This window comes from Rattus norvegicus, chromosome 4 (assembly GCF_036323735.1).
Source record: "Rattus norvegicus strain BN/NHsdMcwi chromosome 4, GRCr8, whole genome shotgun sequence".
Taxonomy (NCBI): Eukaryota; Metazoa; Chordata; class Mammalia; order Rodentia; family Muridae; genus Rattus; species Rattus norvegicus.
In genome coordinates, this window is record NC_086022.1 from 34,379,767 (window position 1) to 34,393,052 (window position 13,286).

Sequence of the window (13,286 nt, forward strand, 5' to 3'; positions counted from 1 at the left end):
GTGTGATACAGATTTTAATTTGCTTAAAAAGAAATCCGACAAATGCTGTCACATAAACAGTGAAAGGGACATAATGTTACTTGTTCCCATATTACATCTCTTAAAGTATTCTTAAGGAAGAGCTCAAGAATTTTAAAGTTTAAAAACCTGTACTCCAATTACAAAGGCGACAATATCAGTAACTAATAAGAAGACCAAGCTTTGGCCACAATCATGATACCATGTGTAGTAGGATCAGAACAGGAAACAGGGTGTTCTGACATCCGACTATCTCTAATTACACCGTGAGCGGCCTTTAAGAAAAGCTAGCATTTCTATCACCCATTGATAAGTAAATAGTAATTACTAAGAATCTACTCAGTTCTGGGGACTTTGGTAGATGGCAAAGGTAAAAACCAACAAGACGGGGACTCTGTCCTGAAGGAAACTGTAGAGAAAGGGTGGGGAGGCCGACAGACACTGTGCAGATCCCTCATAGTCTGCTGCAGACCAAAGCTGCACTCTCTCTCTCTCTCTCTATCTCTCTCTCTCTCTCTCTCTCTCTCTCTCTCTCTCTCTCTCTCTCTCTCTCTCACACACACACACACACACACACACACACACACACACACACACCTGTATTTACCTTTTAAAGTGGAATGTTATTGGTCTATATTTTCACTCCCGCACCTTGCTGAGTTACAAGACCTAGAGAAGCTTAGGGTTTTGTTCTCAGCACTTTCGGGAAACAAGCCACATGGGGAATTCCTCTTGTCAAGTTGTGTTAGCATGTGTTCTTACTTCTAAGACTAGTACATGCAGAATTAACTACAGGGAATGAAAAAAATTCGAGGTAGAACTTAAGCCATCTTAATTTGGTCTACTAAAGATTTCAGCTCAACAGCCAAACACTTCAGACCACAAAGTTAACCGTAGATTACACTGCATCTTAAAACAAACGTTCTACCAACCTCTTGAATCAAAGCTACTGTATCACATGTAGACATTTTATCTTCCCCTTAGTGTTCATGCCACATAGATGATTTAAATGTTAACAAAAATAAGCAAAAATCATGAGAAATATAGTGCTGCTAACACTCAGGCACTTTTGTGTAGTCTACAGAGATTCAGGAGTGCAGGGCCCACCCTGGTTATTTGCTCTCCCCCTTATGTTCATAGCTGAGAAAACTAAATAAGTGGAGTTTGTTGTTACTGCTTCTGGTGTTTTGAATGAGAATGGCTTCCATAGGCTAGTATGGTTTGAATGCTTGGTCCCCAGTTAGAGAAATTGGTCGGGAAAGACTAGGAGATGTGGCTTTGTTGAAGTGGGCATAGTTTTGTTGGATGAGGTGCATCACTGTGGGGTTCAGCTTTGAGGTTTGGGGGTTTCCTAGTCTTTTTGCCTGGAAACTGTGGGTCAGATGTGAGACCTCAATTACCGCAGCAGTGGCACATCTACCTGCCTGCTTCTGCTTGAGAGGTGATGCGTGGCCAACTCACTGAAACTATAGGCAAGCCCCCATTTAACAATTTCTCTTATAGGCTGCCTTGGTCATGGTGTCTCTCACGGTATCAGAAGAGTGACTAATACACTACAGTGTCGCTGTTTCCAAAAAGTAGTAGTAAGGATCAATTATACATCAGGGATAAGGCCAGATGTTGGTGACAGGATGGTCAGCAATATCAATACTATTCCTGCTTATGCAGAATATACCTTCCTTCCAAATTCCCACCGTTGGGAACATAGACTGCTGGAGCCATGTAAAGTTTCAACTTTACAGACGCAACTCACAGAAGTCCCTAAGGGAACATTGCAATAGATAGATAGATAGATAGATAGATAGATAGATAGATAGATAGATAGATAAACAATTAACATATACACAATTAATCAGTCTAAGAAAGAAGAAACAATGGAACCTTCAGATCAAAATGGATAGATCAGAGAGGTCCCTATTGACCAAATGAGCTACACTAATAATTGCTAACTGACAGTAAAAACACACACAGCACCTCTAGCGGGCACCAGGTAGCCCCAGGAATAGCAGCATCTTCTCATACCTACCAATTCCTTTAATGAGGCGGCAGTTTGGAAGGTCTACAGATTCTACTTCTCTGGAGGCTTTAAGTCGACTTCTGTTGGGAAGTAAAAGAAACTATTTGTGTTATGAGTCTCCTGATTCATCCCAGGGAGGTTTTTAAGAAGCACAGAGCAAGCCATAACATGGAGAGCGAGAACAAGGGTAGAAATCTAAAGCCCAAGAAATGACATCAGTCATGTGAGGCGTTCAGTTCTCCATATGTGCAGGACTGAAAGACAGACCTGTGGACTCAGGGAGCCACACTTGCAATTTCCCCGGCATATATAAACAGAGCACTCTTCCTGTGGCTCTGTCTTGGGAAGGGAGTGCAAGTGTCTATCTAGAAATCCAACCTTCTATTGCAGATCCATAACAGTTTGGAAAATGACTGCGAACTTTCCTCTGTGAAGAGAAATTACTAAGAGAAAGGGGCCAACTTGGGGACAGTGAGATGGCTCAGTGGGTAAAGATGGCTGCTGCTAAGGCTAGCCTCCTGAGTTCTATGCACAGAATCCATATGACGGAAGGAAAAGACATTGCCACGTATTGTCCTCTGCCTCTATATTGGTATCTTTCTACCCCCCACATGCACAGAAAGTAGAACTATGAATATAACTGTCAAAAGTAAGAAAGAATAGGCTGAGGGTATGGGCCTATTGGCGGAGCCTTTCCTGGTTCACACAGAGCCCTGAGTTTGAGCTGTACCATATAAGGCCCAGTGTGGAGGCAAACGGCTAAAATTCCAGCACTCGGGAGGTGGAGGCAGGGGGACCAGAATCCCATGGTGATCCCCGAGTACAGAGAGATTGAGACCAGACTCTGACACACGTGAGCATCAGAGTATGTCTCAAGTATTAAAAAATGTATAATAAACTACCAGCGTCTCAGAACCTAACACACACCAAAGACTCATAGATAGTGATTAAGGAGTTTAGAAAGTTCCCATCCTTATGAAAACATTTGTGGGGGGTTGGAAGTTTAGAGAGCAACAATTCCATTTGTGACTCTCAAAATTACTTAGGAAAGTGTTCATGTGTGTTGTGCGGTACTAAAGGAAGACATGAGTAATAAGAAAGGACTGCTGGAGACTGCTGGGCTATCTTGTGTTTCCTTTCCATCCCGGAGGCCCTCCAGGTAGCCTGGCCATCACACAAGGAAACTTTAGTTTGAAGGTCACAAACTTCTCCCTCTCCCTTACCGCCCCCAACACACACTGGTGTCCTGCAGTCTGGAAAGTGAGAACTGGACTGCAGGGAATGTCACACTTCCCACAGTGGTTCCAACGACCCGTACAGTTAAGTGTCAAAACAGCAGTTTGGTGTGTGCAGCTCTCTGTTCCAGTCTCTGGCTTCCACCCCCAGAGAAGGAGGAAGCCTACGGGGTTTAACCAATGGAAGGATGCCTGGACCTAGCTAACCCAGCAGCTATGGGTCCATGCCAACTATACATTGTACATGCATGTGCATATGTAAAATTTACAAATAAAGTCTTAAAAGTTATTGACATTGTATGTGTGGGTAATGTGTATATTGGGAGGGTGCCAGCGGGTCTCAGAATATGTTTGGGGTCAGAGGACAATACTGTGGATTTAGTTCTTTCCTTCCACCTTTAACATGGGTTCTGAGGCTAGACTTTACCATGTCAGGATTATAAAGTAAGCCTTGTACCCTCTGAGCCATCTTTCTAGTGCCAAAACAAAAACAATAAAATCAAATATTACATTATTTGAAAAGTAACCATAAAGCAAATAAACAGTATATGTATGTGAATGTGGTAAAAAAAATACATTAAATAAATGAAAGTTTTAAAACGAATGTAATAGAATATAATAAATCTTAGTTCCGCATGTTCCTGGAGCACTTTAAAAGATAAATTGCAACAAGAAGCACAAATAATTGAAGCACCTGTAGCCAGGACAGTACAGATACAATGCCAGTGGTTACCGTGATCAAGGGAAGGAATAGCAAAAAGATCTAGAATGGTAATATATGGTATTATTTAACTATTACTATATATGTTATCTATACACCACTACAATAATAAAAATATCTATTTGGCATGGGGATAAGTTGGCTACCCTCAGTGAACTTACTCAGTTCTTCTACTAACCTCAAGAACTGGGTACCGTCAGACCCATCTTATATCCGATAAAACCAACTCAGAGAGATAGAATCGACTTTCCTTGCAAGTGTTTGGCAGCTCCACTATTCCCATGGTACTTTACCCCTACAGGAGTGAATAGACCTGGGTTCTTGGGTTATCAGTAACACAGCTATGACTCTGGGCATGTCAGTGGCTCTCTGCTGGCCTTAGTCTTTCTCACAGATGCAGTAAGGATCAATGAAGAAAACTGCCAGATTCTACTGATGTTGTGTGGCTCCAGAAATGTGCAGTTCCATCTGGTCAATGAGCTCTGGTAAGCCTCCTGTGTTGGTCTGGATGTTTATTTTATACACCTTGCTTGGAAAGCTATGGAAAACTAGGGAGGACAACGTCTGGATGACCATTAAGTCAATCAACTATGTGGTTAGACGCAATCTGTTTCAGGTAACAGGCTCAAACGCACCTGAGCAGCCTAGCAGCCTAGGGCGAGCCGTTTGTTTCAGAGCGATCTTCATCTAGGTTAGCTGCACTGTGCCATCTTTAGGCATGCAGTCTACCGACTACTAACACTGTAGAGTTATATCACCGAAAGCTGAGTGTGACCTTCCGTTAATCGAATAATTTTCACCTGGATCTTCTTTACTATAAAATGAAAGAGAGATCTACTTAAATCCTCTGTGGCTCAATTACCTCCCAGGAGTTAACTGCTAGCCATTTGTCCTGGACGGGCTGTCTGCCCCGATAGCTAGTTGACTTCTGTAGACCCCAGATTCGATGGCTCCCCAGAACCAACAGCATTTCCACTGTTCACTCTTCTTCCACGGTCGTCCCACTGCGGAGGTGTAAGGACCTCTGCCTTTTCTGTATCTAGATGTACTCACAGAAATAAAGTTTTGAAAACACTTGTGTTCCTAACGGGAAAAGCCCCAAAAGACAGTCAGCTGCCACCCCCTTCTTCCTCCACAACTGGAACATATAACATATACAGTGCTTGGCACATCAGCGACCGTTCTGCACTCTTGAGAAAAATAAAGACGTAAAGCCAAGAGTGAAGGGTGAAATCACACAAATACACAAATAATCGAATTGCTTGTTTGTCTCTATTCAGAAAAGTACAGTTACTAGTCAAGGGTAGAGCGTCAACAGAGTTTTCAAATGCTTTGAGCGATCTGGCTACAAACCGAAGACTCTTAACTGACAGTCATTAAATGGAAACCAATCTCTTTTTTATTCTGGAGACAGTGGTCCCCACCCAGACTGGATCCAGACCGAGAGTTGTTCGCTCTCATTTTACCTGGTGACAGGTAGCAATTAAGATAGTGGTGTAACCTGCTGAATAAGGGGAACCATGCCACCATCAGCAAGCCTTTCCTCTTTCCTAGGTCTCTCTGCCTTTGAGTTTAAAAAAAGTTGACAGTTCTTTATCTTCAGTGTACAAATGTATATAAAAGGGGGCCTTTATCTTCTATACTCAGACTTAGAAAGCCCTTTGGAATTCACCCCAACAGCCTCTGTGATGCTTACAGTGGGTAACTGAAATTTGTGCTGAGGCAGGCAAACCTGGGGAATTTTGCTCAACCACAGAGAAGCCAAGAAGCTGTGTGGGAACTGGGCCATTGTGGCCTGAAAGTTAAAGAGCTGGTTGGCCTAGAGGGCAGATGTGGTGCTAAGGAGGTGGGCTCGCCAGCTAAATCGCTCCAGAAGTCAATTATTTACATGTGAATTAGAGAAAGGAAGCTATTTGTCTAAGAAGTCAACGAGGGCAGAAAAGTAAAAAAGCATTCTCACCAAGTGTCAATAAATGTACCTTTGGGGTTGAGGATATAGAGCTGATGGAGGGCTTGCCTTCTGCGCACAAAAGCCCGATTTTACTCTCTAGCTCTATGTAAACTAGGTTTGGCTACAAAAAGTTTGTAATTAGGAATACAAAAAAAATTGAGGCCAGCCTAGACTACATGAGACCCTGTACTTTTTCTTTTAATGTTTATTTATTGCTTAATATAAAGACATTCTACACTTATTTAATGCATGTGTATGCATATATGGTGTATGTGGGTGGGCAGATATATGTGTACATGCATATGTGGAGGCCAGAGGTCAACCTCAGTTGTCTACATAAGTAGTTGGCCACATAATTTTTTAAAGGAGGATCTTCCACTAAACTTGGAACTCACTGATGGACTAAACTGGCTGGCCACTGAGTTTCACAGATTTACTGTCTCCATTCCTTGCTTCCAAGCTGTGCTGGGATTATAGGTAAATACTCATGTAGGTAGCTTTTATGTGCATGCTGGGGATCTGAACCTAAGTCCTCATGCTTGCCCTGTGGACACTTTACTGACTGAGCTATCTATGTAAGCAAGAAACACTATACTTTGAACAAAGCTCTCAGCACATTGTAGTCCCGCAATAAATGCTAAGAGGGGGTGGATTGCAAAAAGATAACTAAAAAGGTGGCCTCTTCTGAAGTGGTCTGAGGAAAACTCTATCACTTTCCATGAGAGCTGTGAGAAAAGGTGTCAGGCATCAACCACTGAGATGGCTCAGTATACAGGAATTCTCGCCACTGCATCTCAATGATCTGAGTCTTAATTCTAGAACGTAAGGTAAGTAGGTAGAGAGAATTGACTCCTACAAGTTAGTTGTCCTCTGACTACATTCACACATACGTGTATACAAACCCATGTGCAAGTGTGCGCGTGTGCGCGCACACACACTCACACACACACACACACATACACACACACACTACAACAATAAAATATTTTAAAGTTCTGAAGTTACAAACTTCAACAAATTGTTGAGACTTGTGTCTTGGGGTTCCTGCCCACACTTTGTTCTCTAGTGTACTCGAGTCTCAAGACTCCTCCAAGTCTGTCTGACAGCAACTAGCTTGGGAGTGCTGGCCTACTTCTACTCTCTCTTCTATTGCTTAAGAAGGGAGGGGCAGAAAGGGTGGCTACACAGCAGCATCCCTCCCACCTTCACCCCCGGAGAAAACTTAGCGACAGCTTAGTGGGATAAACGACAACTTCAATGACATTTATCCATTGGGGACGAACTTAACTAAAATGTATCCACTGTTTATCTAAAACTCAAGTCGAAATTTAAGTGGGCATCCTGGGAGAAACAGCTTGACAGCCAACATCCCATCTTTAATAATTGAATAAACAGAGAGAAAGTACCGGTTAGAGCAAAAAGAGCGCACAACTCAGTAGCCCTTTCTCCTTGCTCTGAATGCCTTTCCTGCAGGAATCTTGGAGCCTGCTGCTCTATGAAGAAGACTCTGAGTGTCCGAGAGAAGGGTGCATTTGCTCGTGTCACCACATTGCAGGCAGGGGAGTCAGCCTATGCTCTAGTCAGATGGTCCCCACATGCAACATAGGGTGCTCAGCTAAATCTGCCTTTAGTGAAATGATGTCTCAGACTGCATACTTATTCTAAAATGGGTTGTTATGCTAAAGAATGACGGGGGTTGATGAGATAGCTCAGTGGGTAAAGTGCTTCCTTCACAAGCACGGGGACCTGAGTTTCACCCATGTGAAAGTTGGATGCAGTGGACCGGGTCTGAAACCCTTGTACTGAGAAGGCAGAGACAGGAGGATCCATGGAGTCTGCTAGTGAACCAGTCTAGCTGAAGCAGTGAGCTCCTGTCTTAAAATGTAAGGCAGTAAACAATTGAGGAAGACACTCAGTGTTCACCTTTGTCTTCCATGGGAACACACACATACACACATACAAATGCATACATGTACAAACAAACAAACATACATCTAGTGTATACCCACACAAAATGATTCTCTGTTACTCTGAAATTCAAACTAAACTAGAAGAACCTGATAGTTTTTTGGGGTGTTGGAGCAGGAGCGGGGGGGGGGGAATCCAACTACATAACATTTCCCCCCACAGTCTTACATCACCCTATGTGGAGCTTCAATTTGCCGATGAAGTCACCAAGTCACCGGCTCCAAAATCACTGCTCATCGAAATTTATCTTAGTCAGAGCTTTGTAAAGAAAGCTTGCACCAAGTTGTAAATTACCTACCCTCTGCATTCAGTGTGTGCATGCATGCGTGCATACGTGTGTGTGTGTGTGTGTGTGTGTGTGTGTGTGTGTGTGTGTGGTGTCTGTGTTGTGGATGTGTGAATATATACACTCATGTGTATACATACAGAAATTGGATGAGGACATTGGGTACCCTCCTCTATTGCCCTCCATTGTATCACCTAGGGACAGTCTGGCATTACAGGACACAGTGCCATGTATGAACTTTACATGTGTCCTTTGGTTTCAAACTCCTCATGCTTGTACCACAAGCCCTCTTACTAGCCATCTGCCCAGCCACATCCATCATGGGTATATTTACCTTTTCTAATTTGTAACTATACTGAACAATCAAAGGGACTTAAACTTTGGACCTTAATGTGAATAAGGAAAGGGGATAGAGTTGACTATTGATTGAGAAAAATTCAGTTTATGGAAACACTGACGGTTTGACCACTGGTGATAACTGAAGGAGTCTAGGAATTTTCATGTCCTGTTTTCACTACTGAAAGCTGAGTGGACTGCACAGAACCACCTAACTGCTAAGGCCCTAGAGAGTGCAGGAAACAGACAACATCAAGCCAGACAGACCACATCAAACCAGACTACATCAAACCAGACAGTCTCTGTCAAATGAAGCAAGCGATCAACAGATTTAAGAAACGCCCCATGGAATGGGAGGGCACATTCGTGATAAAACTGGTAACAGCCAGAACACAGCGGAGACTTGCATTAGCTCACTAGCAAAACAGGGCAAAGCACACAAACAAAACCCAGTTTCCAAGAGATACTATCTCACTCTAGTTAGAATGACAGCTGCCAGAGAGAGGGAGAGAGAGAAAGAGAGAGAGAGAGAGAGAGAGAGAGAGAGAGAGAGAGAGAGCAACAGTGAACTCATCCCTACACTGGAGCTTGAACACAGGCCCCCACACACTCTGGCACTGTACCACTGAGTCACACACCCTGTTCAGAAAGAGATCCTTTACTTTCTGTGGGTGTAAAACACTATGATGTTATGAAACGGGCATGGAGATGCCTTAAAACTTGTTAAAGTATAAGTATTGTATATGACCAGCAATCCCAGGACTGGTTATGCATCCAAAGGGAGAGAAGTCGGTGTTGAAGAGACACTTGCATCCTGGTAGTTTCCAAATGGGAACTGCCTAATCACCCTCCCATCAACAGAGAAATGGAAAAGAACAACATGGTGGACTTATACAGTGGATACAGTGAGAGAAAACGATTGTAGAGGCATGGTGTTGCATGTATGTAATGTTAGTACTCGGGAGACTGAGACAAGATTTGCATGACACTGATGCCAGCCTGGGCTACACAAAGAGAGACCCTGTCTTAAAGAGCCAGGAAGGAAAGAATGAGGAAGGGAGGGAGGAAGGGAGGGAGGGAGGGAAGGAGGCAAGGGAAGGAAGAAAAGGAAGGAAGCAAGAAAGAGAAAATGGGAAAATTCACCGATATGTGTGAAAACTACTAGTAGAAGTTGAAAATTACTAAGAGTGGTCACCCAAGGATTACTCTGAGCCAGTCAGTGGTGGCAGTGAGACTGGCCAAAGGGCACAACGCTACGATTAGAAGACAGGCAGTGCAGTGACTGTAGCTAATAGTAGTGTGTGCTTCAAACTAGGAAGAAAGTTTTTTAATATTCTCATCTTGAAAGAAAAGCAAGCATTTACGGTGACTGTTGTACCTATCACCATAGATCTCATAATACATAAACATTAACATCACAGTCCATAAGTGTGTATGTTTATTGTATATCGACTAAAAGCAAAACATGACCCAAACCCATCCAAATGCATCCCAGTGCATGGGTATTCTACAGGAGCAGAAGCATTTACTAAGAGTGGTTACCCAAGGATTAGCCTGAGCCACACTGCCAGTCCCTACCATACGCATAAACATTCCTCCTAGTTCCGGGGTTCCCATCCCATCCAGTTCTCACATGGCCTTACCCCCAAATGAGGCTGCAGCTATGGGACAGACGGTGGACTCACCTTGCCAGCTGGGCTCTCTCACTTTGGCTCTGTCTCTCATTCTTGGGGATGCAGTCTGGGACTCCTTTATCATTCCCAACCTGCTTTTGCCCATGTCTAGTCCACTAGCTCTCAATGCTTACAACACATACTGTACACGAGGATTACCAAGACAAGGGGTGCAAGGGGTGTGCTTCCTGTTTTGGTTTTGTAGTGTGGGGCTGAGGCTGGTGTCCCTAGTTTCATGCATGCTGGGCAAGTGCTGTATCCCTGAGCTACATGCTACACCTGCACATCATTAGCAAAGATCTAGATGTGAAAAGAAGGAAGGAAAGAAGGAAGGAGGGAGGGAGGAAAAGAAAGAAAGAAAGAAAGAAAGAAAGAAAGAAAGAAAGAAAGAAAGAAAGAAAACCCCGTGTGCCATGATGGTGTGTGTCTGTAATAGCAGGAGTCGGGAGACCAAGGATCCTGAGTTTCGAGAGCAGACTAAGCTTCAAAACGGAGAGGGCACAAAATGAGATTTCAACTCAAAACCAAGAATTAATTTAAAATTTAGAGAAGCACCCAAAACCCAAGGCCTAGGTCGCACCAGGAGCAACTGAATTAGAATGTTTCACATGGTGCCCCTGGGACACCAGGACTCCAAGAGATCCTATTATCCAGCCTACGATGCTCCGCCCTTCAGGCTTGTTTGTACAATGCAAGACTCAGGTCAGCTTGCTGCTAAACGACCAATGAGTACTAACGCTTCCCTTTTGCCTATCAGAGAGAGGCGCAACTTTGCAGTGCTAAGTACACCCTTCAGACTTACCCGCCTTTCTCATCTGTTGCCTTCCAGAACACCTTCAGAGGACCTGTCTTTTCTCCTTAACCCTATAAGGAGTTTCATTTTCCTGTCTTCGATAGCTAGTTTCAATATTTCTCTCCTTTCCCATATCAGAAAAGACTCTATTTAGGGTTTCCAGTTCTCCACAGGAGCCTGGGGCTGAGGTGTACCTACTGCCTAGTAGGCACTCAACTGTTCTAGAAATCTTTTGCAAGAAGCTTATAAAGTTTGAAATGGTAACTTGAAAACATGATGTCGACCCGGAAGGAACAACTGCTTGCTCTACTCCTGGAGCTCTGGTCAATAAATAAGGAAATGATGTAAGAACAGTAGCTGTCTCTGTCAAGTGTCTTTGATCTCCAGCGCCAAGACTGAAACCCTGAAGTTTCCCCAACTATTATGCTGGAGAGGGATGGATTCCAGTTGCACAGAACAGCACCAGTGACCTGAAATAAAACTGTGCAATTAGAGCGTCCACGCATGAGTAATGGTTTTGTTTTCAAATTAAAGCACTGAGTTTTGCCCCCTGAGAAATTTGCAAACCTCACTTGTCAGCCTAGGCAGAGGAACCTCGCTACCAGCAAAGGCTAGGAAACTTTTCACAAAGTATCTAGGTCTTGGTGGAAGTGGACTGGGCCAGTTAAACGGGTAGCGATCCCAAGTACTTCCCTCCATCTCGTTCCCCAAACTAAATGAGCTCTGTCTCCAGTGCCCAACACAAGCAGCTCGGCCGTAGGGACCTGCGACCCGGGACCCTCGGCAGAACCTACCTGAGCGCCAAGAACCGCTCGCCCAGAAGCGCCAGCCCGATGCCTAGCAAACTCAGAGCCACCAGCCGGCCCATGGCGCGGGACCGGCCCGCCGTCTGGTTTGGGCCTGACCGGGCTGCACCGGACGCTGGGCCAGCTCCCCGCCCCGAGCGCGGAACCGCGCCTGATCCCCGCCCCGAGCGCCGGCTCTGCAGCCCAGGCTCCGCCCGGCGCCGCGGCCTCAGAGCACATCCGCACATGCCCGCGTGGGAACCCAACTGAACTTGACTCCTTTCACAAACACTCGGCCAACCCTCCAAAGCCCGCGCAGCTGCACCTGCTCTGCTCCCTGAAAACTTTAGGGTGGCCTCTGCGGAGCTCTCTTGATTTAGTTAAGTTTGGGGTTGCTTTTTTGTTGTTTTGGTCTGGAGTTTGAGGATGTTTTCCCCCTTTGTTGTGTTTATTTTTGATTTTTGAGAAGCTAGGAAACAAACCCAGGACTTTGTTCATATTACGCAAATAACGAGCCACATCTACACAGAACAGTTTCGTTGTTGAACATACTTGTGTGTGTGTGTAATATGTCTATGTTTAAATGTAAAATATATTTAAATATTAATTATTAAACATAGGAATGTATACTAAATATATGAAATCTATTAAAATAGTACTTTTAAATTTTCTTATTGGTCCAGGATGGTAGTGAACATCTGATCTGTCTAATTCATATGCCAAGTTCTTGGGCAACTCAGGGCCCTGCCTAGAGTAATGTGTTTTGGTTTAGTTCTTTATTTCATATGCATGGATGTTTTGCTTGCATGCATGTGTATGCACACATCCATGTCTGGTATCCACAGAGGTCAGAAAAGGGTGCGCACTACCCCAGTAAGTACAGCCAGTGTTCTTGGTGCTAAGCCATCTCTCTAATTTTAAATATTCACTTCCTTTTTTCTTCTTTTAGTTAGGAAAAAATGGCTCTGGACAGGCCTTATGTAAAAAGTTAGAATTGGAGTTACATCCTTTTATTTTAAGATTTATATTAGACTAGACCGCCACAAACTCAGAATTTATTGGAGTACTAATAAATTTTCTCTCCTTTCTCCCTTTTCATTTTAACACTTATTTATATACACTTATAAAAATATAAAGAGCGAGGTCGCTCATTGAGATTGTGACAGCTACTGAGTATAACTTGGAATCATTTCCTAATTGTTCCCAGCACAATTCCTACCTGCAATGTGTTTGCAGAAGTTAAGCAGTCAGTTCTTAAGGAACATCATTCTTTGACAGTGTTTTGTTATTGCAGCCGGAGATGACCTTGGATTTGAGGCTTTCTTGACTTCCCCTCCTGAGGATTACCAGCATATGTTGACACATCAGGCCAGTCTTCTGTTTCATAACCAACCATTAAAGAAAAGCAGATGCCAGTTTGTACCTGGCCCCTCACCAAAGAGAAAAGAGAAAGATCTTCCTGCTCCACACATCTGTGACCAGCCATAAGGGACTCTGGGAGGT

General features: G+C 43.9%; 1 protein-coding gene across 1 annotated transcript in view; it reads right to left on the bottom strand.

Annotated features, from left to right (window-relative positions):
* The window catches only part of Pon2 (paraoxonase 2), a 35,415-nt gene extending 23,497 nt beyond the window's left edge, over positions 1–11,918 (bottom strand). Inside the window, exons 1-2 of the mRNA NM_001013082.1 lie at positions 11,793–11,918; positions 2,045–2,115 (exon numbers count right to left, since the gene is read on the bottom strand). Coding sequence (NP_001013100.1) covers positions 2,045–2,115; positions 11,793–11,866 — 145 coding nt within the window. The 5' untranslated portion in view covers positions 11,867–11,918. The remainder of the gene's footprint in view (positions 1–2,044; positions 2,116–11,792) is intronic.
* Between the last annotated feature and the right edge of the window lie 1,368 nt (positions 11,919–13,286).